Source organism: Bombus pascuorum, chromosome 16 (assembly GCF_905332965.1).
Source record: "Bombus pascuorum chromosome 16, iyBomPasc1.1, whole genome shotgun sequence".
NCBI classification, from domain to species: Eukaryota; Metazoa; Arthropoda; class Insecta; order Hymenoptera; family Apidae; genus Bombus; species Bombus pascuorum.
The window spans coordinates 351,698-379,500 of NC_083503.1; the positions used below are offsets into that span (position 1 = coordinate 351,698).

Sequence of the window (27,803 nt, forward strand, 5' to 3'; positions counted from 1 at the left end):
TTTTATGAAGAATTAATCATGCTAGTCCTGTTTTATATAGATACACACACGCGCGCGCGCACACACCACACATTTGAATTGCTTGACAATTTCTATACATTTAAGTTTCTGTATATCGGAACTGATAACTGATAAACTTACATAAAATAGATTGCAAGATTTTGGTTTTAGTTGTATATGCCGATTTTGGTTGTATATTTCGACTTAGAAAATTTGTACTGCTCACTTAGCAGATAATACTGAAGATAATCTGAAGATGTGAGGGTCATAAATATACGTATTGAGCTAATATATGAAATAATAATATAAATTTAACAGAAAATAGAATAACACTTTTTCTTTCCTTTAACTAACTTGAATGCAATTATTATATACATAATTGGTGAACACATCCAAATTAAAACAAATGGATCAATAACAATGTTGCTATGACAATAGATCAACTATAGCTTCAAAATCCGCAGCTTCTAAATTGTTTGAAATTTTCAAAATATTTTAAGCTTTGTCAGAATGTCTGTGGAAACTGCAAATAATGAATTTACTAGAATTTGTGTTATGCTACAATCGGAAGTAAAAAAGCGACGAATACAAGGTTTGAAAGAAGTTTTCACATTGTTAGAATTACAGCAATCTGAGAATGAAACCCTAAAATTATGGGATATTATAAATAAATATCTGTTGAGAATTTTAAATGATTCTGTAGAAGAATGTCGTGATCGAACAGTGGAGATTATCAAGTTATTTATAATTAATTTAGCACCGAATGATAAGTATATTATGCATTTACTCCCAGTTTTATCCAAAAGATTAGGTTCTTCTGAGCAAATAGAAACCTCAGAAGAAGTTCGACTGAAGTGTATTGCGTTATTAAAAATAATAGTATTGAAATACGAAAACTTATTAGCATTATACATTGATGATTTAACAAAAATCTTAGTACAAACTCTAGCAGACAATTATCCACTTGTTAAAAGAGAAAGCTGTGATTGTATATCTGAATTTGCTAAGAATTTGTCAAGATATTTCTACGCGCAATCGCAAAACTTCGTAAAACCAATTCTAAATAACTTTACGCACCAACATCATAGAATTAGAATCGCTTCTATTAAAACAATAGGAGATTTAATCCAATATGGAAATAGTAAATCTATAGAAGAAGTAGCTACACCTATGGCAGAAAGGTTGTTTGATCAAAATGGTCTTGTTAGAAAAGGTATTTCATTATTTTTATTCTTCATTTTAAACAAATTATATTTAATATCATTGTACTGTTTCGTAGCTGTAATAGAAGTAGCAGGTTATTGGCATCTAAACCTAAAAGATCGATATAACTGGTGGCATAAAATTCTTCCACTACTTTTAACGGGTCTACATGATGAATTAGAAGAAATTAGACAAAAAGCTGGCAACTTTTGGGATGCTGCGGGACAATCGTATGTAGAAGAAAACCAGAATGATGAAAAACTGAAAGACAAACTAGATTTTCTTACCAAAGATCGTCATCATTACCCTAATGGTATGTTGAGTTAATAAATTGTTATCAAATATTATTTATGTCGTTATAAATTTCTTGCAGTTATTAGACCAAACATAGGATGCCGTGTAATAGCACAACAATGCTTCAGTAAATTGATAAATGGAATTTGTTTGGAATTAGGAGATTGGATTGCAGACATACGAGTACGTTCTGCACAATTACTTTGTGTATTTATTTTAAACATAGAAGAAGATATAATACAGCATATTGGAAAACTCTTATCTCCTATGTATCGGTAAATGTATTAGTATTAAAATATACATTATAAAATTAATCTTTAACTAATCGTACTGTTGACTAATAATTATTTATTAGAGCTTGTAACGATGAAGATAACAGAGTTGTAGAAAATGTAGAAAGGGCTGCAGAATATTTAGGATATTTTGTACCTCCAAAAATCTATTGTCATTTGATAATACCTACTCTTGAAGACACTCCATCCGTAGGTCATTTAAAAGTATTTTCTGCAATTTTAAAAGGTAGTGAACAGTGTACACTTCTTCCATTATTAGAAGATATTGGAAGATTCTTACAACAATCACATATCTGTCAAAGTAAAAAGGGAGCATATCAAAAAGAAATACTTTCTTGTTGTTCTTCTTTACTTTTAGTATGCAAAATGGTTTGTTTTATAAATATCTACATAGTTAATTTTGTTATTTCCTGCGCTAATATATTAAACAAATTCTAGGATTGCAAGCTTATATCAAAGGAATTATTTATAATAATGTTCACTGTTTTATCTATGACACAAGAAAATTTGATAAATTTGAAAGCGCAAGAATTACTAAGTATACTTGCTAACATTAATTCACTTGATAGTGTTGGAGAGTTATATCATAAATACATTGGCCAATTATTTTCAACATTTTCTGACTATAAATCATGGTCAATTCATGATCCGGAATCTCAAATTTTTTGTGCATGTTTAACTTACGCTAAGCAAATCTTTGCTTATAATATGAACATTATTTTACCAGTTCTAAAACAAACTCTGACGGATGATGCAGATCCTGAATTGAGACTGAAACATTTTATTTTATTATCAGAATATTTTAATCAAGAATCTTTAAATGAGATTATGGATATAAAATTTTCTAGTCAATTTTTGAAAGATTGTATACTTCCTGGATTGATTTGGACAGCAGGAAGAACTGCTGAAGCTATACGTACTGCTGCAGTAACTTGTTTATGTTCGTTTTTAAATAAATATGAAAAAGACTCTGTTATGGAGAGAATTACAAATCACGATGAACAAAATATTTGTTTAATATTTGATGAAATAATTCCTGTCTTAATTAGTCTTGCAGATGATAATTCTAAAACAAGTAGATTTTATTCTTTGCAAGCTATGTATTTAATAATGTGTATCCGGAAGCAGTTTGATCATCTCGCGGAAGAATACATACATAAAATATATCCAATACTATTGAAAAGACTTGATGATGGATGTGATGATGTTAGAGTAATATCATTAGAAGCTCTAACAGAAGTTTGGAGCGCAATACCTAAGGATTATGACTTACAGTTTAATAAAGGACATGTAGATACTTTGTATACCACAATTATAATATATTTGGATGATCCAGACAGCAAATTTCAAAATATTGTATTAGGTAATAACATTTAAATTAAGAGTGCATTTTAATATAATATCCAAACTGAAATATAATTGTTATATATGAAATACTTATCTTTTAGATAAATTAAAGGAATTGGCCAAAGTGCATCCAGAATTATTATATCAGAAACTTCAGAAATGTAAGACAAATTTTAGAAATCAACGGGATATGGAAACAATAATAGAACACTGTCAATTTATTTTAACCAGTAAATAAAATTGATGACTGTCAATTTCTTTTAACAAATGAGTAAAATTGATAGTTATTATGTAAGAGTAATGTTCTATTCAGTAATAATATTTCTTGTATAATGTATATGTATATTTATTGTAAACAAAAATTAATTAATCTATTCAAATTAAATTTTATAGACAGAATTTAAAATATCGTTTCATTTTAAGGTTATCTTAATTTCTGGCAATTTTTTTTTAACGATTAACGTGAAAATGTAATACTGTTCGATACAAATACCTGCAAAGAATCTACTACTTAATTTATTAAATAAATTAATATCTAAAAACGAATATGTATATACAAAAACGTAGGAAGATGATCTATAGATTTAAAGAACATACGCACATACACAATTTAGGAAATTTGTAATATATTTAAATGACCAAGAGATTAAGATAAACATACATATTAACCAAATCGAAAGATCTCGTAAAATGATAATATAAATAAACTATTCCTTTTCGACAAGAAATAATACAGGAACCTATGGAAGGAAAAGTTAACCTTAAAAAAGTATTAGAACAGGAAGTACCCGCCCTTTTGAAGCCGCCATATTGTACATGTCTTCCGCTTTCAGAGGCGAATCACAAAGGGGTGGCAAACAGGATTAAGAAATTGCCAATAATTCTGTCCAAGTTTTCATTTCAAGCTTCATCTTATCATTTTATAATTGTGGTAAGCGTACTATTTGAACATTATATTTCTTCTAGTTGGAAAGTACTTTTTATGAATTTTTTTTTTCGTTTGTAAGTCTGTTCAAACATTTTTTATCTTTCTGTCACTTTCTTACATGAATAATTCACACATTTATTTTATAATCGAATAATTACTTAATATTTCTTAGTAATAGAAAAATATTGAAGAAATACATAACATGAATAATTTGTACTGAATTTTTAATTTGAATCGTCTAAAAATATTCTATAGAAGCATAACTACATGGTCATATGTGTACGTCATAAATATATATCTGTACTGATGCACGAATTTTAAAAATTGTTTCATGATTAAATATAATGTTACGTTTATTACTGTTAGAAGTGTCAGATTCATTACCGATCAATTATTAACCAAGGTTAGTAACCAACTTTTCCATTATTATCATAATCCAGTAACCGTTTAGCCTGCGAAGTTCTGTTGTTAAATAAGTGAAATATTTATCAGGATACGTGATATAAAATTTCTCATAAAATACTTGGAATATTCTCATGTGACTTATATTATTTAGGTTTATAGTATTTAAGCTATTAATAAAATATGTTTTTGTCACAGTAAACATGTCAGAACCTAATACCGATCACATTGACTCCGTAGAAGAAGAATTAGAAGTGGAATCTAACTACAAACCCCCACCAGAAAAAACAATAGAACAAATTCTAGAAACAGATAAAGAAGATGAAAGTTTACGCAAATATAAAGAAACTCTATTGGGAGAAGCAAAGTCCGGAGGTGTTGTTGTAGGTGAGCATTTCATTAAATAATTAAAATAAATTACCTAAAAGAGAATATAAATAAAGAGTATGATGCTCTGAAATTTTATAGATCCAAATGATCCCAGGAAAGTAATAGTAAAAAAGTTAGCGCTGTGCGTAGCAGATCGGCCAGATATGGAATTAGATTTAACAGGTGACCTATCACAGTTAAAGAAACAGACATTTGTAATAAAAGAAGGTGTTAGCTACAGAATCAGGATTGACTTCATTGTTCAACGTGAAATTGTGCATGGCCTAAAATATGTTCAAAAAACTTATCGTCTTGGAATGCCAGGTAAAATTTTCATTAAAGATAAATTATTAGTTATACCTTGACTTTTTTTTATTGCTAACTTAAAATTTTTAATTATGTCTAATTTAATTTAACATTAAACCATTATATTTACTTTTTTTGTTCAATGCTTTCTGCTGTAGGTGTCACAGGTATTTTTAAAACAAAGTATTGACAATACTGTATGTATGGCTTAACATGTTTAATATTCATTTGCCTTGTTATACTTTCAGTGGATAAGATGATGCATATGGTGGGTTCTTATCCTCCAAAAACGGAAATTCAATCGTATACAACACCAACGGAGGATGCACCAGCTGGAGTAATGGCACGTGGTTCTTATAGTGTAAGCTCTTTGTTTACTGATGATGACAAACACGAACACCTAAAGTGGGAATGGTCATTTGAAATTAAGAAAGACTGGAAAGAGTAAGCTCCCTTTTATAATGGGAAGCCCTACAACGATCGCAATTAAAATAAAAATGCCAAAAGGGACTCTAATTTTTATAGATATTCAGTCATACTGCGATGCCATAACTGTATTTTTTAAGTAATAAGAGAAAGAGTAACATTGATATTTATTTAGATACTTTTCCTAAATCGTAAACCTTAAAAGTGAACAATTGAGTACATGAATATATATGCATACATAAACGCACATACTAAGAGATATGTATATGTGTATATATATTTACATAAACATATGTATACGTATGTATACACATACATAGTGAATCACGTAGGTACTATTTTATAATCATTTAAATTGTGTATATCAGTCAGTATTTAATTGCCTTTATATTGTGGTTATTCATATATTCCTCTTAATTTTTCCAGTTAAGATCAGTGTAAGATCCTTTAGTATTATATTGTTAACACATTTTGCTAAAGTTTTACGGTCTTGATTCAAATCCCCCAATAGTGTATTTTAACTAACAGTTGAATGACAAAAATATGCTATTATTTCAAATACTTTGTCTTTTAGTATTCAAAGCTGGAAATATCTTAAAGTTCAAGAATACAAATATATATGAAATTAATGTACACACATTATTAATGTAGAAAATTTAAATGGTGCGCTTCAAATATTTCTTTATATCATTAACATATATACACTATTACTTTTTATTATATCATATTAGACTTAAATTGTTTTAAAATATGGAAATATTTCCCACATAATATGACATTTTTATAGTCCTTCGGGTGTCAAATTTAAACTATTAATTAATTTTTTTGTTTTAAGATTTACAATATGAAATAATAATTGTTTTATAAAACAATTTTTTTTAGGAACAATTTTATAATGTACATTATTAGAAATTGCAATATGTATTGCAATTGTGATTCCAAACTACAATAAAAATAAAAATATAAATTGCTTCTCAGTTACAGCTTAGAAAAGGCAACTTACGAGCAGAAATTATTTTTTGCTAATTTTCTTTGCTGTGCATGATGTGTAATAAATAGTGTATGCATTTAACACGAGTCCCTATGTGTAGAACAATATCAAGTTTCAATTAGAGGGACTAAAAGTTTGTTATTAAAAGGTGTTGTTTTAATATATTATTCATTTTTTAATAATAATAGTTTAGAAATAATAGTTTATTAGAATTGCTTCTCTATTTTATTCAGTACCATATAGTACCATGCTAATAATGTCACATAGCAGTGAAATATTAAAAACAAATGAAAAACAAAACAATTTTAAAAGTTCAAAAGTTGATTCTAATTAAGAATGCACCGAAAATGTATTTAATACTGTTCATGATTCTAAAACTGGACACATGTTAACCTATAATTTTAAGGTTATACTATATATTTCAATAAAACCCTAAAGAGCTGCATTAAAAATGAATGTTAGTAAATTGTTTGCAATTATTATTTTATGCTCCGCTTTTGTTATATCTCTACTACATTCAATTAATATATATTTTAATTAAATAAAGCATGGCAAAAGATATTTTGTTATAATAAGCTAATGTGATGGGTTTATGATGTTAAATATTTAGAATGTTCATAAATGTATAGATCGTAACATATTTCGATTAATATTTTATAAATATTTGAAAAATAAAAATTTCGATTCATTTACAATGATCATGTAACATTTTTATATTGAAAAATAATAAATATACATGTTAGTAAAAAATAATCGTTCTTACATTTATGTATTTTGTAAAGTAATCTAATATCAGATTTTGGAAATGTAACTTTCTGTACCAAAAACAGTTTCTCTTAATTAATGCTAGTTTTATGTATAAAAATAAAAGTTCATCATTGATTTATTTTATATTTTATATTGTTAACTATATATACATACATACATATATATATATATATATGTAACTTTTTTTTAGTTGATAATCACATAACCTAAAATAAAATAACCTAATTGATTTATTTACACACACACACACATATATATACATATATGAGCATGTGTAAATAATACCTTTATAAATATCGACTTTAATCTCCAATTATTATGGTCAGTTTTTGGAAATAAAAAATTGAATAAAGTTTAATTATAATGAAAGCAATGAAATTATACGATTTTAGTATACCGCAAGTCAATCCGTGAAATGTAAATTTCTTACTATTATGAATCAATTTTTACTTCTATCATTAGATGGTACTATACTAATATTTTTGCCTGAATGATAGGTGAGAGGTTATTGCGTATATTTTATTTTATGTGCCTCCTCAGTATTAAAAGAATTGCACTGTGAGGTATTTGCCAATTTAAATAATTTATTTGTATAATGTATCAAATACATTGGAGTAAAGATGAATTCTTCTAGCCTTCTATCCTTTCGTTGTGGTTGTTCTGAAACAAATCTTTTTTTAATGTTAATCGACTTTTTTTTACAAAATTTCTGAATTTAAAATTTAAAAAGGAACACTTTGAAACGACACCGACCATTTTTCACTTTTACATTTGGCACGACTGTTTTTATTTTATTCAAGACATGGAAATGCTATTCTTTCCTTCAATGCTTGTTACTTTTTGAAAATTAGGAGAACCGAAAATGGCCACAGACCACAGACAACACTAATTACACAATTGGTCTAAGCAAGATGAGAAAGATCTTCTTGACAAAACAAAGAAAATCACACCACCAAATTCACGATCAACTTCACGAGAAAACTTGTGTTCAACCCATACGACCAAGTTAAGTCACAGCATGCATCTCTCTTTCTTTTATTCTTTTCTCTCTCTCTCTCTCTCTCTCTCTTTTCTTTTTTTTCTTTTTTTTTTTTTTTTTTTTTTTTAAGCAATATAATTAAAACTTTCCTACATGATAATTGTTTTCTTTTGATACCACTGATACTAACTAAGTATATCTTCTTGTAAAATTTTCATTCCCTATTAAATAGGTCGTTACATCTTTAAATGCCACTGAAATTATTAATGCATTCTTCCCGTTAAAATCATTTACATTTCTATTGCAACGATCTTTACTTTCGTTTGACGCCACTGAAACTTTGGTAGGTAAAGTAGGAATAATAAACGCATTGAATCAGCGTAATAGTCATCTATTTGTTGTTCCGACACTATAGTATTATTGAACCACTGCACCTTTGGTTGCGCCATGCTATAACGCACTTTTAAAATAGTACTTTAAAAGAGCGTCACAGTGTTGGTCGCCAAGCACAAACACTTGGATTTTTTTTTTTACATTTCACTGTACACGTTCTGCTTTTTTTCTTCTATGCTTTTAAAATATTCATCACCAAACACTGTCTTTTTAGATTCTGTCCTGTTTCACTGGAAGAAAAGCACATAGAGCTATTTAGGGATACTGTCCTTTCACTTTCATTAAGTTCACTTTTCAGAACACGTTCGCACAATTCACTTACATAAGTGTTGGATGTATATATCACACGGATAATTCTACATAGTCATAAAATGCAGCTTTACAATTAATTAGACTTAATTACTGTATCAAATATAGTTTCAAACAGACCTTTCATATTTCACCTTTATCTTCATTAATATTCATATTGTAAAAGAAGATTTATCATGAAATTTTGAAAACAAAATATTTCTTAAAAGATTTTACTTGAATATGAAAGAACTGTGCGTGTGAATGTGTAGATGTGTGTGTGTGTGTGTAGATGTATGTGTATGTGTATATGTATATATATATATATATATATATACATACATATATATACATATATATATGCGCAGATTATACGATTATAATACAAATTAAATCTACGTCTCTTACAAATTATTTATGATAATTAAAATAACTTAATTAAGCGTTTCCTCAGAACTTAATGAACTCTGAATTGCTTTAATGTTAAACGCTATGAATACTTTTCTAAATAAAAAGAACAATTAAGAGTATATATACGTAATAGCTGAAAATATTGTAATAAAAATTAATCAATATGTTTGATTGAAAATTAAAATAACATTCTGTATAGAATTATTATCATTATTATTACTTTAATATTGTTATTAATATAACTTAAATTTTTCTTGCAATTCAGATTCATAATAATTTCAATTCTTTTTATGCATATACAGGCTTGTACGTCTAGTAACCTTTCGATGTCCCTAAACATTCATAATTGAAGGAAAAAGAGTGCGAAAGGAACTGTTTATATTGGTCTAATATAATAATTTTCTTATAATGTAATAAATACCGGAATTTATATCTTTAAATATCTTTCATAATTTAAACTATCATATGTATCATTTTACATAACATTTATTAATAAAATTACTTATTTAAAAAATTTGTATCGTGTATATTTACTCTGAATATTTTTGATACTTTGTTCCAATATCTTTTGTTTAAGCTTTTTCTTTTTTTTCTTTAATACAAAATTTCAATCTATATTATATAATGTACAATTTTTAACAAATATTTTTTGTCGATGCAAATATGGTGATTCATGAGAAGAAAGATCATAAGATAGTTATTGATATTATAAATCTTCTAAGATTTTGCACATTTCAAATATAAAGTATTTCATTAAAAGACTGTAAATCATTTTTAATATGAGAAATGGTACTAAACACTCCAGCCAGTATATACATGTATCCGTTCTATTTTGTAATTAACGAGGAAACTTAAGCACTACCCCCCTTAACAACGACGATTACCAGATGATCCTCCTTAAGTCCCTCTTCACTGAGGCTTGGACAGGTTCGTTTTAATAGTTCTGTAGAGAATGTACAAGGTGGAAATGCATAAAGCACCCCAGTTCCCTCTGTATCTTTGTTAAGCAATGAAATGACACCTGCTGCTTCCTTTTGCTTTAAATATGATACTAAGTTGCGTAAGGGTCTGGTTTGAACATTAGCATCATCTGTAGATATAACTGTACTTGAACCAGCCAGTCCTAGGAAAATAGCATGTGAACTAGAAGTTTGAATTCTCTTTGACACATCATCTAATTTTGGTTGATCTAAACGTAATCTTTGTGTAATTCTTAACATATGTTTTCCATCTTCATCTTTCATCAAGGCCTCGATTATTTCTGTGTCACCATCAGTTAAATGGAACTTAGCTGGAAATAGAGAATTCTTTAAGATTAGTGCTCCTTGCCAAATTGCTATTGATTTCCTTGCCACTTCAGGTAATGTTCGAGAAGTAGAAAGCATTCCGCTACGAGTATTCTCTGAATCGGAATCAGAGTCAATTTGCCTTCTACGAGGAGATCTTGATCTTGATCTATCTACACCAGGTTCTCTCGATAAAGATCGACGTAAGCTTCTCGGTGTTTCATACTCTAATTCTGGAGGCGGTCTGCGGCTAGACCAATCGGCTTCTTCTCTCATGTAATTTTCTGGATAAGTTCCGCGATAACCCCCTCTTCCTCCGCCCCTTCTTTCATGCCAAGGAGCAGATCCTCTACCTCGGAATCCTCTTGGTCCATAACCAAAATCACTATCTGGTCCGTAAGGATCGTAAGGAGGTTCATAATCTACTGGTCTTGGTCTGAACTCTCCACTTTCTTCTGGGTAGGGTCTTGGTTTATATCCAAATCCAGGAGTCACATCTGCAAAATCGACTCTCAGCCTCCTATCTGGACCACCTAGAGGAAATCCTCTCATTTCTTTTACAGCAGCCTGTGCCGCATCAATTGAATCATATAAGATATAAGCATTACTATCGCCTTTAATATAATCAATCTTTTTTATTGCCCCAAATCGATCAAATTCTCTTTCTAGCTGTGGTACAGAAGTCCATGGTCCTAAACCACCAACCCAAATTCTTGTAGTAGGTGTAGCTTTTCCATATCCAATTTTACATTGGAATTTTCCTATATATTGTCCAGAAAGTTCAACTTTACATCTATGCGCCATATCCAATGTTTGAAATCTGACAAAAGCATAAGCATTTCCTGTACCTGGTGGAGGTCTTTTAATATCAATATCATCAACAATTCCATATTTACTAAAGATACGTCTTAATTCGTCCTCTGTAATGTTGATCTCTAAGTTCCCTGCAAAAAGTGTTCTTGTTGCTAGTGGGTCATCTTCTGGAGAAACATGATGTAAATAGTTGGGGAATTTATCTTTTTTATTCTCCACGCGTTCAAATCCATGAACCGGATGTCGAATCATCATATGTCTTGGAGGGCCATAATGATGAGGTGGACCAGGATGAACATGAGGTGGGCCATGATGAATCGGTGGTCTAACAAATTCATGATGAGGAGGAGGGATTGCTTCACGCCTCATTTCTCTATGCGGCGGAGGTAAACCGACTGGTGGTCCGTAAACTCTTTCATATCTTTCTAAAGGTCTATGTCTATCTGTTGGACCAGGACTTCTGGCATAGTATCTTTCATAATCAGGGGGCGTGATTGATCTTGGACGACGGTAAGTATCAGGTCTTTCATAAACTGGTTCAACAAGTGCTACCTTGTCATACATAATGATTCTTGGTTTTGCATGCTTTGCATCTCTAGCATCTTCTGAACTTCTGAAGCAAACATATGCGACACGTTCATCTAATTCATGAGAAATTCTAATAGAAAAATCTCCGAATTTCTTATATTCTCTATAAAGTGTATCTTTTATCACTTCGTCACTTGCTTTTGGATGAATTGAACTGATACAAAGCACTTTATAACTATATGGACGTTCTGGTGGTAATTCTCTGGGTGCTCTTAAATAATCATCTCTATGGGAGCTTGATTCTACATAACGAGCATGAGAGGAGGCACGCGTTGGAGGACTGGGACTTCTTGCACCTCTACTACGTCGACGAATTCTTTCAGGAGTTATTCGTTCATCACTGGAATCATCATATCTGCAAATTAGTTAAAAGAGTTCTTACTATAACAAAAATACTGTTTGTTATATCGTAAAACACGAAAATTTCAACGATTTACTATATACATATGTACTTGTTACCTCCAGGTAATGTTATATACCATCTCTAAGTCTATATACCTAAGTATCTATTCTAGTAAAGAAATATAAAGTAAAATAATACACACTTCGTATAAGTTTCTAAAAATAGAGTTTAGTATATTATGAAAAATTTTTACCGTCCCATCGATGATCTACTTCTCTTGACGCGCGGAGGAGTGTCACGACTAGAGCTCCTTTTCATATTGTTGCGGATTTTAACCGTGATCTTATGTCGATCGTCACGCGGAATCCCAATCATCAACGCTGTTTAACACGGCAGAGCCGAACAAATGGCGAAGAAAAAACAAAGGAACAATAATTACACAAAGATTACTCGGCTTGAATCAAGCCGTCATTCACGAAGTCTTTATCCTCCTCAATGAGCACAAAATGGCGACTTTCCTCTTTCCTTACTTAACTTCCGGAATTTCCTAGTAAGCTAAAAGGAATTCCATAGAAATTTAATCAAATATCTTAGCTCTGCATTTCTTCAAATCTCTTAATCTCTTTTAACTCGGTTTGCTCTTTCCAAATTATATTTGTTTTGATTTCTTTCTCCCCCTCTCTCACTCTCTCTCTCTCTCTCTCTCTGTATATATATATATATATATATATATACACCACTTGTATGTGAAAACTATTGATTCGCAAATTGATGTGCAAGTAGTATGTTTCCGTCGACGAAACGAGAAGATCCGCTCAACGTGTATTGGAGAAACAACTACGCGCTTTTCTTTCTAGAGGGCATTCCAAGCATATCAGTAGTTTTACTATTTCACGAGAGAGTGCATTCTATAAGAAATTTGATTGGTTGTATAAAATGTGTAATAGATAATTTTATCTTTTTCTATTGTATTTTATTTTGGAAATAAGTAGAAATAAATGAATTCAAATCGCGTATCCATATCGTTATAAAGATGTTATAGTTTCGAATTTGGAAAAAGATTTTTACCCGTTTAAAGTTTCATTTTCATAAATTTGAAAATTCATAAATTGAAAATTTCATAAATGTTAATGCTATAAGTATATAGTAAGTAATTTATTGCATCATCCGTACATTAGAATGTTTTCAGGTATAATATATAACACATTTTAATGCGCTATAAATAAATAAAAGGTTAATAAAATATATGATATAATTGTTTCTAATTACAGTTTGTTTTATATTTTAAGTAAATATATTTTGACGCGAGTGCCTTTAAAAATAATAAATATTGGAAGAAATGTTTCAAAGAGAAATTAATTTATGGGTCCGGTTATCGAATGATTAATACATTTTTATTTGGATGCATACACTTTGAAAATTTCAAGGTTAGTTTTTTTAATTAAAAACTATATATTTCTTTACGTAGGTGTGCAGTTTATAAAAGATAAATTTAGTTATATATAATATGTGAAAGATGCGAGATTATTTAAGATCGTTTGATCATAATTTCTGACAGTATGAAAATATTGTGCATCAATTCATCTATATATTTTTGCTAATTCTATATAGGCTTTATATGAATTTAATCTGACTTAGTTTTGCTAAGATTATTATTATTATTATTATTATTATTGAATTGTTGAAGACTTCCGAATAAGAAATATTCTTAAACATTCTGTTTTCATTTTGGAATTTTACAAGTAGAAAGTTTTGTAAGAATGATTTGTAAACTATGATCTACTAATTGTAGAGGATGTATAAATATTATGCGTAGAGATCACCATTGGAAGATTAGGTGCATCGATCGGCACATCATTAAGAAATGTGATTGCATTGAAAAAAAAATATAGTATACATAGCCTACATCTCCACTTAGAAAGAAAGCTAATAACATCAAATAGTACCTCCTTCAGTCCCATTCAATATTTGTTTGAGAAGTTTTTCTATGCAGCGACGAACGAAATACAATGAAAAGGAAAAGATTTTATCTTAAAATTCAAGCTGCAGGACAATTTTTCACTGAACGTTTCTTACAAATGTCCACCGACCTGAAGTTGTATTGATCTTTATACATAATAATATTTATACATTCTGTGTATATTTATAAAAACCCAACGTAAAAGTTCTCAAGAAAATATAGAAGACGAATATCACAAATAAGGAAATTACATTAAATATACGAGAAGTACATAAGGAAAACAAGGTTAATTTTTAGAAAGCCTTTCTTTTTCTAAAAGAGAAAGGTAATAAATATATTGTAGATTTGTAACGCACTTGAATTACTTAAAGAATGGAAATAGGTATTGATTAACTATAACAATTTATTTTTTGTTTCTATCATAAGCTGTTGTACTTTTCTGTCAAACTCTTGTTTGTTAAATTTATATTCTTGCGCTATGTCCGGCATCAAAGGATCATCAGGGTTTGGATTTGCCAATAGGCATTTTACAGCATCCAGAAGATTTTTTATTCCGATAGTTGGATTCCAGTTACCTTTTGGTGGCATGTTTAAAAGATCCATACAAATCCGGCCATTATTATCAATATTTGGATGATAAATAGGTGTTTGAAACGTAATCCTTGGAGGTTCAAATGGATATTGTTCAGAAATATCTATGGATAACTGAAAAACGTGTCCACTATATGGGCTTCCAATTGGTCCGATAATTGTCGCAACAAGGTTTTCAAAATTTTCAGATCGCGGATAACAAGAAATACCTTCGACAGGATTTTGACTAAGTTTTTCAAATTCACGTTTTAATCTGATAGATTTCTGCATTATGCCGCCTTTAATAGGAATAAGCAGATCTCTGAACGTAAGTTAAACAATAAGCTAAATCTAATTTAATCTAAACAAACAAAAGAGACAATATAACATTAGTTTTAAATAAAACTATTATTATATAATTGTTGTCTATTTATAATTGTAATACGTAAATATTACACAAATAGAATTTTCAATTGTTGAATGATCTTTTTGTTTCTTGTACCGATAGTATTATTACAATTAATTGACAATGCTTTCCTTCTTTTTTCAAAATTACATTCTTCTGAATAACGAATAATTAATTGTACGTACCTGAATCAATTATTATTTGTACCTTTCGTCCAACTTTTTATCATTACTTCATTATTTTATATATCGACTACATACATTTTGCTTACACATATTCTTCACCCATTCAAATTTTATCTTACGATTGTTTTAAATATAATTATATCGTACTAATTTTTCATAAAGTTACCTTATGTTAATGTAACATAACGTTTGCTTAAAAATGATGAACGTTGAATTGTTTTCAAACCAGTTGTAAATAGATATATATCTTTCAAATATTGCGAGTACCTCGTCTAACATAGCCAGCTAGGAAAGGTAAATAAAATTACGTAATCAAAATCTAGGGGAAAATCTGAGATATTACAAAGTAGCATATATATATTTTCCCGAAGATTAAGTGGAAAGTGGAATGTCGAAAATATAGCTGTTGTCGTTTAATTAAATATACTTGTACCGTTTAGCAGATTTTTTTCAGTGATATAAAATATCCCTAAAAATCATTATTCACTAGCGACTATCAAGCAATATTTGGAGTGTTTACAAATTAATTTCTATTTACGAATGGCACAAATTAATTTTTACAAATTAATTTTTATTTAAAATTAATTTATATATAAATGGATATTGCATTAAATTGAACCTTCTTTAAATACAAAATATGGTATTTAACTTGACAGAGCATCTCTTGTCAGTGTGTATAGGGAATCCAATTTTAACGTTATAACGGATGTGTAGATGGAATGTAATTAATGTTTGTTTAGAGGAAGTGATTTGAATCTATACATCGTTTCTTTAATAATTATGTATGGATAATGTATAAATATTATGTAATTGTGGTAGACGGGGATATTTATAATATAATATACGCATATTCAAATTAACAGTGGAAGAACTATATATGTACACAGATTCGGCAAAATATTTAAGGGGTTCGTCTATAAGTACCAGGTAAAGTAAGACGAAAATAAAAAAGTAAAAAAAGTTGCGTTTGAGTTCCTACGTATTGGTTATTTACATAACATTATTTTATTACATATGTATATATAAATTAAGAGCGAACTGTGCCTGAGGTCCGGCAAGTTCACTGTGCAGATTGAATAGGGAGCGATGTTAATTGTGAAGAGGGACGTCTCACGATGACTACTAGATTGATCTAGGTGGAGGCGTTTTCCTTTGTTTTTTAAATGGAACTATACACTTTGTTATACACCGTTCGATACATCTTTCAACTGGCTACAAAAAAGTAACGAGTATGCGAATATGCTTATTGGTTTAAGGGATAGTTGAATGTTAATTTCACCAAATCGAGTGTACGAAAGACAAGGAAAATATAAGCATAAAAGCATTGTCTTGTATCTTTCCTTGTTTTTTTTTTTTTTTTTTTTTTTTTTTTTTCCTTGTATGATCAGTTTTACAAGATTGGAGATAAAATGCCATTTGAATTAATCATCTGTCGACCCTTTTAAAGTGCCTTGGTACTTTTCTTTGGTACTATAGAATTAGAAACTGGATCGAATGACGTATAAGAAAAATGTGTAGTTGTATTGAGAAAAGAAATGTCACCTTGAAATGTCGAAGGTACGTCCACCGAGATAAGATGTTCGGCTTCAAACGATATGAGTTTCATTTGAAACGCTTTTACGAATGATATACTGGTAGACATGTACGCAGTAGTATAGAATAATATACAATATACGATAGTTTTGGAGACATTTGCGCGAATCGATGAAAACTAGACACCCTGTATAATACATTATGATAGCACTCGTATTACATTCAAATATATTATCGGCTACGAGCGTTAACTTTAGAACATTGGCAGCGTCGATAACCCTTGCACAATTTATCATTGAGAATATTATTGTCATATAAGCTGATAACGCTGTAAATAATTATGCATCAAGGGTTGCCCGTAATGTTATGTTATAGCGTAATCTGTAATCATTGGACCGCGGATAATTATACATTGATTTGGAATTATTATGCGAAAGTACAAGTTGTTACGTGAAAGTACACGATACGAAAAAATATATGAAGTGTCCAAAGTATAGGTGCTTTCTATAATACTCGATGCGCGAAAGTATTTTCAACAACAAAGTTTTATTCTTTCAATTATATTCTTAAACATACGAATTTAGATAAAAATCTGTCTAAATAGTCTAGTAATCGTTGTTTTCTTTTCAAGTAGTCACTCGGAGATCGTTGGACAGATTGTAAGATGGAAAATAATATTCTCAATTGTTCGAGACAGAAATCGTTATACTTTTCGAACAGAGAAGAAAACGGAAGAATTATTTTCAAATTGAGCGATTTCAACCGCTTTCGAACAAGTTATAACGCAAATTCAATGTTGTTACGTTTCGTCCGATTGCTTTCGCTATAGAGATAAGTTAATATCAAGAAGTTGCACGGATTTATATAGATCGGGGTTTATATTACACGAGTTTATATAAGACCAGGCATAAAGAGATTTGCCGCAGTCTGTTCGCTGAGACGGTGTCGGATAGAAGTTACGCTATAGTTGGCCGTTGCAAAACATGGCTTCGAAGAGCGATTCTTTCGATTCTAACTGCATGACATTGACGAGATTCGTACTGTCCGAGCAACGAAAAGTACAAGACGCTACGGGTGACTTGACTCAGCTTTTGAACAGCATACAAACTGCAGTAAAAGCGGTCAGTTCGGTAGTTAGGAAAGCCGGTATCGCCAATATGTGAGTATTTATTACGTATATATTTATTTCCAATCATTTTTCCCAGTCTTCAATATGTTTTTGCATAAATTCATAACGTTACAGTAATACTCTTGCTATATGAACAAATAACTAGGGCTTGGATTAGGTCTATTGGATGATAGAAGAGCGATTCGGAGGATCGATATTATCGTCGATATTCAGGATTGTCAACATCGTCGTACGTAGGAGAGGGCCTATAGATCGATTAATACGAAGCCCTTGTTTATTAAAATATGATGTTGTTTTCGAGCAACAGTTTGTTTCGTGTTGCGCTAGTTGCTTACCTATCTTGAGAGAGAGGTTGCTCCAAGCGAGCAGGCGAAGATGTGGATGAAAGCGCGCGAACGCGTCGCATCGTGGATCGTGTAAGTTGCTTGACGAATAGCTAATACGAGGATTAATAACGACGATTAATATCCGTTTGCCAGGTAACGTCCGGTTGCCATCCAAGTAACGTCTGGTGTCGTGAAATAGCTATAATTGAAAAAGAGTAAGGCCGTATCGGGCATTATCAACTTTTAGTTTGAACTGTTGTTTTAGTCGGCTGGATCGGCCCCCGCTCTATCATTGCCGCTGTCTTCCGATTCACCCTATTTACATGTATATGTATCGTGGATACAACGTAACGTTGAGAAATCTAAATATCGACGGTAATATATCGATCGTTCGATCTTATAGATAGCAGATGCTAATTAAAGAAGCGTCTATTCGTCCAGTTGTTTGCCCTTTTCTACAAGTTTTAAGCGATAAAATTCTTACACTTGGACTTGTATATCAGACTCGATCAAGACCTTTGGTTCGTCGTTGTCGGTAACTTTAGAACGGAAGACGTTGTCGTCTTCCGTTTGTCTTTCTCCTTTTCTTACGGTGCATTGAAAATTCCTTCTTCATTATCATGCTCTGATTTGAAAAGAAGAAATCGTTCGTGTTGCGTTTGTTCATTGGCTTTGTTCAAGCCTGAAATTCATGTAGAATAAGCGTTATTCGTTGGGATATTCACATATTCCGTTAGATAAGCCGTTCGATTCCGACGAGACGTTTCACGCGGCGTCCAAGTCGTCGTTTCGTAATAATGAAATTGAAAAATTTAAAGTTACCCGATTAGTCGAGTATTTTTTAGCAAGAGAAGCTTGGCGAATCGTAATCTTAATCTTTGTCTTTTATCGATTAATGAATTAATTAATCTCTTCTTTCCTCTTTTTGATCGAACGTTTTATTCGAACAGGTACGGCATAGCCGGAACTCAAAACGTCCAGGGGGAAGAAGTAAAAAAGTTGGATGTATTGAGCAACGAGTTGTTCGTGAATATGTTGACATCCTCTTACACAACCTGCGTTCTCGTAAGCGAAGAAAATACGAACGCGATCGAGGTGGAAACGGAGGCGAGCGGAAAATATATCGTGTGCTTCGATCCGTTGGACGGATCATCCAATATCGATTGTTTAGTATCGATTGGTTCTATATTCGCAATCTTTAAGAAACCGAACGAACCGAGGTCGTCTATGGAGGCGAATGCTCTTCAACCTGGTAAAAATTTGCTCGCCGCTGGATACGCGATCTATGGTTCAGCAACTATGATGGTACTCACGACTGGCCAAGGAGTCAATGGTTTTACCTACGATCCAGCGATCGGAGAATTTATTTTGACTGAAAAGAACTTACGCATACCTGCCAGAGGAAATATCTACTGGTATCTAGAGTGAAAATAGCTTTTTATACAAAGTAGAAGAGTAGTAGCGTACGATCGATGACAAGACTCGTAACGATGATTTTAGCATCAACGAAGGATACGAGACAACCTGGGACACAGCCATCAAGGAATATATACATTCGAAGAAATATCCTGAGAATGGGAAACCATACAGCGCAAGGTACGTGGGCTCTATGGTTGCTGATGTGCACAGGACGATCAAGTATGGAGGAATATTTCTTTATCCAGCAACGAAAACTCATCCTACTGGCAAGGTATAATAGCCACGTTTCGCCTTTGTCGTTATTAACGTTTGTCTTTATTATAAACACATATACGCCTGCGTATAATCATTTTCGAAACTATTATTTGTAGCTGCGCCTTTTGTACGAATGTATTCCGATGGCGTACATAATAAAGCAAGCCGGCGGTATGGCAACAAACGGGGAGATTGATATTTTGGAGATCGTGCCCGAGAAAATTCACCAAAGATCAGCGATATTTTTGGGATCACAGGAAGATGTGCAAGAAGTCTTACAGTTTATTAAGAAACACAAAAAATAGAGTACAGCGGGAGGAGAGTAGTCGAACGAAGAAATAGCTTTCGGAGTTTTTATTGTAAGATATAACTTGCTTACACGTTCTAAGTATATGTATTTTATAAATCAATATTTCGAGCTGAATTGTCTTGTTGGTGCACAACGAACGTCCTGTCGTTCCCCGAACTTTTTTACCTGCTTTGAAAAAGCAACTTTGACGTATGTAAATGTTTAGTATCTGTATCCTTCGTTACTCGTGGATCCTGCGGTAGCAGCCGATGCCCTTGGAGCAGATCCCGGAGCTGGATAAGTTGCCGTTCCCTCGTATCGTACCATTGGCCGATAGCCACCACCGTCGGCAACGTAGTCGACGATTTGTGTTCTACCATCTGGTAATAGCACGTGATAAGTTCCAGTTGCTTCATTGTCTTTTCGTGACTCGTGGTGGCCAAAGTTTAAGCCAGCTACCGCGTCCTCCACTTCGTATGAAAATTCGTAATTCGCTGAATCCTGCGAAGACGAAAAAATATGGGCGAAAGAAAAGCATTTATCCAGACTGTAGACGAAATTATCGAGGTATGGTTTTATGGTTATCGACGAGCAAATAATTCGATAAGGCAAATCTTTATCGTATTGCGTAAATTTTTTAGTACGAAATTACGAATGTAAAAACACGAAAATACGAAAATACGAAAATACGGATATCGGTGAGATAAATTAAAGAGAATTTATCTTTTCGCGAAAAGAACTCGAACGAGAGAGAAGAGAGGAAACGCTGGTGCTACTTACACCGGCCCATTCGTCCGGATGACCGGCAGCAGGAGCTGGTCGCGCTCCAGTTGCTGTAGGCGGAAGATAGGCAGGTCCTTGAGGTTCGCTCAAAATTCCTACCAACGTCATCGTTAACAGAAGCGCCTATGTAGGGAAAAAACTGATTTACGCCTTTCAGCTCTTTGAAATAATTAGCAAAGATAAAACCATCGCGAGTTATTCGTTTAAATATATTTACAGAGGTGAATGTGTTTCATTACAACGTTGTATTTATCATGGTTGCAAGGTTATCGAATTTATTATTTTATCAGCGATATAGTTGAAAAGAAAAGACGAGAGAGAGAGAGAGAGAGAGAGAGGAAATTCGTAAGAAGAATTATGAACCGCGCAAAGAACAAACCTTTGGAATCATTAGCAACTTGGCACAAGTGCTGCATGTCTTGGCTGAAAGAGAATAGCTTAATGTTACGAAGCCGGTGGATTTTATACCACGTTCGAGGTACGGCTGCGACGAAATCGAGATGAAATCACGACGATTTGCGGGAACTTTAATACGGATCCATACCTATAATCGTAGTTAATAATAAAACCGCATTGGCAGTCTGGCTGTACAGCGGTAATCATTCATTTGACGCGATCGTAACAGTTCCTGAATCGCTCAAATTTTCACCACTTTCGGTATGGAATTATTCAAATTATCTTCTGCTTGCGAAAGATTCTTTAAAATCAGAATTCGTTACATAAATAATATGTTTATCGTTGTAGAAATCGGATCGGAGGCGCGATGCTGCGGTTAAACATAATCGATGCGCTCGGGCTGACGAATTAACGAAACGAAAGAAAGTTATTCAAGGAATTTTTCTTACACGGTATAATTTTCGTTTACTTCTATCGTAGTTTCCTTGTATCTTTTACACGTACAATATAATGTAGGTACAAGTTTTTCACGTCGTGAATACGTATCGTGATATCAAACGCTGTTTATACAATGCGACAGTCTTTTAAGTCAATACGTATGCACTATACATATAAAAGTGAAAACCTGGTGAGAAACTCGTTCGATCCCCTATCGGATTATTAATTTAACCTGATGAGTCTAATACATACAGGAGCATATAAAACTTGCTGCTTTCTTTAGTCACGTTCGATAATCTTGTGCGCATTCGCGTAAAACCGAGTTAAACGTAATTAAATATGTCAATAATAATGAGAATAATAATGATGACAATAATGATAATGATAATGATAATAATAGTAATGATAATGATAATAATAATAATGATAATAATAGTAGTAGTAATAATAATAATAATAATAATAATAATATCGTGATATTCGGAGGTTTAAACGTCTATAATACTGTTGCGTTTCTTTTCGACGTCCGTAGAGTCCAGATCGTTTCCAAGGCTGCCGACTCGTCCTCTGAGACCGATTCCAGTTCCAACCTGGCCCGTAGCTTTCAATTTCTCTTGCATTTGCGCCAGCATGTCCTGCATTCTTCGTATCTGCGAAGGTAAGATTTTAGAAATAATTCTAGGAACCGTTTACGAAAATGGCGTAAATACGAAAATGATGGATGCACTTTGTTCGACCACGAAATACGCGATCACTGGGTCAAATATGCAATTGCTTTTATGAAAACGTCTTAGAAACACCGATCTTTTACCAGCCGGCATGACCTTTGGAGTTGCGTTACTTGTACTTTGTTTGAAGAATATTTGAAGACCAATCGCTAAAGTACGCTAAAACTACCAAATTCGGTAAAACGACGGGCTTGAGATTTTCGTATTTTTGACGATTACAGGAAACATATTATATACGACGCGTCTTTGTGGAAATTGATATCGTTTTTTATTCAAACAGAGACATAATCGTTTATATGGATCTGTTTGTTTTAATCGATATCGTTGGAATCGTAACGATGCCTCTTACCTCTTCGTCTTTCTGTAGGAGCAGCCTGTCGGTATCGGATATACTGTTCTCAAAGTGCGGGCCCGAATCTCTTTTCAGCTTACTGTGGACGAGAGAAAATGAAATTATATGTTTGTCGGTGGTATTGGGCTATATCGATTACGTTCGATCGGTAGCACGTTCGATTAATAAAATTTGAAGAAGAAAGTGAAACGCAGGGTGTCTCGGCTAAATCAGATCGCCTGAATATCCCGAATGATGGGTCACGCGTGCCCGCGTTCAAATTGTCTCGCTTTATCCTGACAAGCTTTTTCTCATTCGTCCGGGACACCTTGCATACTACGAAGAAACTAGTAGGAAACTAACTAGTAGAAACGGGATATTATAGAAATTACAACGATAATACGATGAAAAAACGATGGGAAAACGATGGGAAAACGATGGAGAAACGATGAAAAAAGGAAGAAAGATAGATGGACGTACGTACATCTAGAGAAAAGTATACCTACTGAAATGCAATACATATTTACATGCGTAAATACCTCCGTTCCCGGATGGCCTGTTGTGAAATTTGAGAAATGCATTGCGCCCGGAAATTCTCGTAATGCACATCCTGTGTCACGTCTTTCAGATCCTGCATGTGCGTGGATATCAGCATCGTTCTTAGTTTCACGAAATCGCTGTGCTTCGGGTTCTCCACTGCGGCCGATCGAAAGTCAAACGTTAATTTCCCGTTGGAACGATTAATCGACGCCGCTACTGTCTCGACTATCTTTTTCTGTATTCGTAAAAGAGCACGTTAAAAATGACAATTGTTGCGCCTGCTTGCGAACGAGGTCTCCGGAGGGTGGAAAACCGTTGTTGGCGTTTGTCCGAGACGCGATGGAAAAGTTTGAGACTTTTGGCTCGCAAGGTGATGCAGAAATGGCCATTTTTGAAACATCGGCCAGCTTGGAAAATCCGAGATCTAGTTACCTTCTACCACTCCCCAGGGATATTGGCGACCGCGGACCTTCTTGCCCGCGACTTCCAGCACCGTTGAGCTGCCGACCACAGCAAACGGGATGCACGCTTTAAGCTCTTTGTCCTGTTGCTTGAATTCCTCGTCCTCGTCGCTGTCGCAGTCCGGAAATTGATATATCTAGGCGCAAAACATTGTGCGTCTTTTCACGTTAATTGCCCTTTCTCTCTCTCTCTCTCTCTCTCTCTCTCTCTCTCTCTCTCTCTCTCTTTCCTTCTTTCTCTACTTTAGCATGCAGGTTCGTTATTACGGAGGAAAAGTACAGGAACGACCGATACTACCTGAATCTCGTGCTCTTCGATGTCAGCGAGTATTCGATCCTTCAACATTTTCACTTCGTAGGTGGTTAACGTATCCGCCTTTGCGATTACAGGGACCACGTTTACCTTACGGTGCAATCGTTTCAATACTTCCAGATCGATTTGTCTGAGTCTACGGGAGGAAAGCAAGGATAATAGCAAGGGGGTAGACGTGGCGCGATACAACGTCAAATATAGATAGATGCTCGGATATACCCGTGGCCATAAGGAGGTATGAAGTACAAACAGCAATGTACTCGGTTGTCTTGGATGTTCTTCCTATTTAATCCGCTCTCGTCCGTAAAATATTGTCGGAACTGTTCGTCGATATAGGCTGAGCACGCTTTCCAGGTGTCCTCGCAGTTTACCGCATCGCCAAATCCTAAATACAAATTCATGGTTTTGTAGCGCGTGTGGAAATTTCGTGACATTTTCCTGGCCAGAGAACTCTCGCCTAACACGTTTAAATTAAATTCGTCTATTTGACGTGTATCGACGTCATAGTGTGCAAGTTAGACGTTGACGTAACTGCTGGAATCGCAGTTTCCTCCTATAATACGATTAAGAAACGTATTTTTATCCGTTTGTCCGACACGTGGCTCTCTTTTCGATGCAACTGGTAACGGAACGTGGTGGCTCTTTGTAACTCAATTAATAATATAACGGAACGATGTATAAATAATTTAGTGGAATGCGGGAGTAATGCAATTATGTAACGACACCTCGTTAAGATAATAATATGTATATGGGCGACTGTTAACGTGCGATGCGAGAGTTAGGCTACGGTTACAATGGATGCGTATTCCGATGAATTGACATTCTGATGAACTCGATACGTCAATGAAATCAAATACGTAATACACACACACACACACACACACACACACACACACACACACATATATATATATAGAGAGAAAGAGAGATTTTTACGAGTGCACGCGCCGCGGTATTCGGACGTTACGTTCGTTGGAACGCCAGTCAGCCCGAATACGCGTCCACTAAAACCGTGACCTTTGGCAAACTTTGTTCGATCGTATATAAAGTACTAAATGAAATTATACCAGGTGTGTCGACGATCGTTAAACGTAGCCTGACTCCACGTTCTTCGATGTCCATTGTCTTCTTTTCTATCGTTGTTGTCTTTTCAATGCGTTCTAGAAAGGACTAGTTTTGGCAATGATCATCGAATGTGCGACTTAGTATGTTTGTACGTATAGTACCAACCAGCGGCATCGAGGATTCGTCGGTCTTTGTAAAGATCACCGAGGAACAGACTGTTTATCAGAGTAGACTTGCCGAGGCCACTTTCTCCCAACACCATCAGGGTGAACTCGAATCCTCTTTTAACCGATTTTCTGTGCACTTGCTCGGGCAACGTGGCGAATCCAATATAGTCCCTGTCTTGATGAATAAGACAAAACGATTAGCAATTTGCTCGAGTCGTCGTTCGCTTTGGCTTGTCTCCTTCCTTTTTGTTTTTCGTCTCACCCTTGTCCTCTCTTGCAGAGTCTCGTCTCTCGAAAGAAGAAAGAAAGAAAGAAGAAAGAAGGAAGGAAGAAAGAAAGAAGAAAGAAAGAAGAAAGAAGGGAGAAAGAAGGGAAGAAAGAAAGGAAAAAAGACGCTTGCATACGTACCACCGGACATATTAGCAACGCGCGACGGCACTTTGATAAGCGTCAAGACAAGTAGCGGCGAATGGGCGATAAAACAGGCACTGGAACACTGCACGAAACGCGAACGAGGGTAGATCGCTACTGTTTTGCCCTCAGGATCGCGCTGCGCTGGCGCACTGGCGGCCACCGATCAATAACGTGCTCGCTAGTTCAGTTCCTGCTTCGTTTCCTGTCTGGCCCCGCTCGCAAGACGCGCAACTGCCTGCCTCTGTACAAAGTCTGTAGGCCCGTTTCCATACAGACCTTTATTTCGCTACAGCTACGTAAACGTAACTCGTCCGCGTTCCTTTCGTTGATCGTTCGTAAATCGAAGAGAGAGAGAGAGAGAAAACCCGTCTCGCCGATAAACAGCGTGATTTTCGCTACGAAAGAAAATGTATCTTGTCTCGTTAAAATTGAGAACGCGCGAAGCGTATCGTTTTCCGTTAGTCGACCGTGCAAACTAACCGATGACTAAATACGGACGTACCAGCCTTTAAGCGGAATCGCAAAGAAAACGACAGAAAAAAAGGAGTTTATCTTTCCCGTTATTTATCTTATCGATAATATCTTTCGTTTGTTTTGCACGATTCTGAGAAATTGATTTGAAAACGAGGAGGGAGGCAACGAAACGGCGGCAAGTAATGGTTGATCGAAGGCTGGTCGAACGTTAACGAAGAGCAGCAGAGGATGCAGATTGCAACGAGATTGGTAGCATGGGCGATCGTGAATGATAGGCGATCGCGACTCGCGTAATTTCCGAGGAGGTCGTCGGGCTAGGATGTTTCTCGAGTTCCGGCGCCACGCCTCGGAGTCAACGTTCCCGTGGAAAAGGCGAGGAAGGAAGGGGCAAAACCCGGTGGCCGAAGGTGGGCGAACGTAGACGAAGATGCTCGTGGTGCGCGACTTTACGAATTGACAGTCCCGACACGTGGACGTCGCTCTTGTAATACTTGGAACACGAGACGAACCCATCCGGCTTATGTACCACGTTGTACCCGGGCCGTACTTGCTTCGCATTCTTCCTTCGCCCCCGGGACCCTGTTATCCACTCTTATTCACCATCGATCGTCTAAGCTCCATTCCATTTTCTTCTCTCCCTTACTTCGCTTACTTAACGGATTACGTTTTCCCTCTGTACTTGATATACGCTAACGAACACAACGATTCGTAGGAACATGAACGCGTTGCGAAGCATTTCGCTGTACATTCCGCGTCGAAACTGCGGCGAAGATGTAACGGTTCGTATCCCGCGCGTACGTGAAATCGATAGATGGTCGCTTTCCTCGAAATCATACTTTTCACCAGATACGCCTATTCGTATTTAAAACGGCCGCTAAATAAAATAAACGTAACGGTGTACAAGTACTTTTCGTAGCCAGCCTACGTAAAAGATCCGTGCGATTTCATCAGCAGTTGCATAGCGTTTCTCGCAAGTTTCCTAATATTCGATATTCCACGTGTACATTACGAAGGAAACACGTGGGGATAGTATCCGTTACGATGTTTACGTAACCGATGATACGGATACGAACGTGTGCCGAACGAACGATCTCTAACGTCGGACATTACAAAGATCGTCGAAGGATGCGAAGAGAGCTAGAAAGACGAGAGAAAGCGAATCCGACTGTCTCTCGGTGTTGCGTCAACGTAAT

General features: G+C 34.2%; 7 protein-coding genes across 14 annotated transcripts; 3 read left to right on the forward strand and 4 right to left on the reverse strand.

The window, feature by feature from the left end:
- Positions 1-244: 244 nt before the first annotated feature.
- LOC132915084 (dynein axonemal assembly factor 5) lies at positions 245-3,543 on the forward strand. 3 transcript variants are annotated; one of them, XM_060974732.1, is made up of 6 exons: positions 246-1,213; positions 1,289-1,516; positions 1,577-1,772; positions 1,853-2,159; positions 2,229-3,153; positions 3,239-3,543. In XM_060974732.1, exons 1-6 carry the CDS (start codon positions 511-513, stop codon positions 3,373-3,375), a joined length of 2,496 nt encoding a protein of 831 aa, XP_060830715.1. In that variant the 5' UTR covers positions 246-510; the 3' UTR covers positions 3,376-3,543. The 3 variants fall into 3 exon arrangements, with proteins under 3 accessions (XP_060830713.1, XP_060830715.1, XP_060830714.1); XM_060974731.1 differs by having other exon boundaries at positions 247-1,213; positions 1,280-1,516; XM_060974730.1 differs by having other exon boundaries at positions 245-1,516.
- Positions 3,544-3,920: 377 nt separating this feature from the next.
- Positions 3,921-5,732, forward strand: LOC132915093 (rho GDP-dissociation inhibitor 2). Its single transcript, XM_060974749.1, has 4 exons — positions 3,921-4,068; positions 4,666-4,854; positions 4,936-5,160; positions 5,391-5,732. The coding sequence occupies exons 2-4, from the start codon at positions 4,671-4,673 to the stop codon at positions 5,588-5,590; spliced, it is 609 nt and encodes a 202-aa protein (XP_060830732.1). The 5' UTR covers positions 3,921-4,068; positions 4,666-4,670; the 3' UTR covers positions 5,591-5,732.
- Positions 5,733-7,891: 2,159 nt separating this feature from the next.
- Positions 7,892-13,122, reverse strand: LOC132915197 (RNA-binding protein spenito). The gene is made up of 2 exons (XM_060974920.1): positions 12,682-13,122; positions 7,892-12,440 (listed from the first exon to the last, which is right to left on the reverse strand). Exons 1-2 carry the CDS (start codon positions 12,801-12,803, stop codon positions 10,250-10,252), a joined length of 2,313 nt encoding a protein of 770 aa, XP_060830903.1. The 5' UTR covers positions 12,804-13,122; the 3' UTR covers positions 7,892-10,249.
- Positions 13,123-14,773: 1,651 nt separating this feature from the next.
- LOC132915198 (ubiquitin-conjugating enzyme E2 T-like) lies at positions 14,774-15,249 on the reverse strand. Its single transcript, XM_060974921.1, has one exon. It carries the CDS (start codon positions 15,247-15,249, stop codon positions 14,782-14,784), a length of 468 nt encoding a protein of 155 aa, XP_060830904.1. The 3' UTR covers positions 14,774-14,781.
- Positions 15,250-17,992: 2,743 nt separating this feature from the next.
- On the forward strand, positions 17,993-20,621 carry LOC132915201 (fructose-1,6-bisphosphatase 1). Its single transcript, XM_060974926.1, has 4 exons — positions 17,993-18,241; positions 19,488-19,952; positions 20,038-20,227; positions 20,328-20,621. The coding sequence occupies exons 1-4, from the start codon at positions 18,066-18,068 to the stop codon at positions 20,514-20,516; spliced, it is 1,020 nt and encodes a 339-aa protein (XP_060830909.1). The 5' UTR covers positions 17,993-18,065; the 3' UTR covers positions 20,517-20,621.
- On the reverse strand, positions 20,551-21,971 carry LOC132915202 (pro-resilin-like). Of its 3 annotated transcripts, none has more exons than XM_060974930.1 (3): positions 21,828-21,971; positions 21,281-21,406; positions 20,551-21,001 (listed from the first exon to the last, which is right to left on the reverse strand). In XM_060974930.1, exons 2-3 carry the CDS (start codon positions 21,389-21,391, stop codon positions 20,723-20,725), a joined length of 390 nt encoding a protein of 129 aa, XP_060830913.1. In that variant the 5' UTR covers positions 21,392-21,406; positions 21,828-21,971; the 3' UTR covers positions 20,551-20,722. The 3 variants fall into 3 exon arrangements, with proteins under 3 accessions (XP_060830913.1, XP_060830911.1, XP_060830910.1); XM_060974928.1 differs by having other exon boundaries at positions 20,551-20,970; positions 21,663-21,971; XM_060974927.1 differs by having other exon boundaries at positions 21,663-21,971.
- Positions 21,972-22,105: 134 nt separating this feature from the next.
- On the reverse strand, positions 22,106-26,365 carry LOC132915199 (septin-2). Of its 4 annotated transcripts, none has more exons than XM_060974922.1 (9): positions 26,131-26,365; positions 25,721-25,897; positions 25,558-25,650; positions 24,710-24,875; positions 24,476-24,626; positions 24,149-24,314; positions 23,704-23,872; positions 23,195-23,276; positions 22,106-22,767 (listed from the first exon to the last, which is right to left on the reverse strand). In XM_060974922.1, the coding sequence occupies exons 1-9, from the start codon at positions 26,138-26,140 to the stop codon at positions 22,606-22,608; spliced, it is 1,176 nt and encodes a 391-aa protein (XP_060830905.1). In that variant the 5' UTR covers positions 26,141-26,365; the 3' UTR covers positions 22,106-22,605. The 4 variants fall into 4 exon arrangements, with proteins under 4 accessions (XP_060830905.1, XP_060830907.1, XP_060830906.1 ...); XM_060974924.1 differs by having other exon boundaries at positions 25,721-25,893; positions 26,131-26,364; XM_060974923.1 differs by having other exon boundaries at positions 23,716-23,872; positions 26,131-26,363.
- Between the last annotated feature and the right edge of the window lie 1,438 nt (positions 26,366-27,803).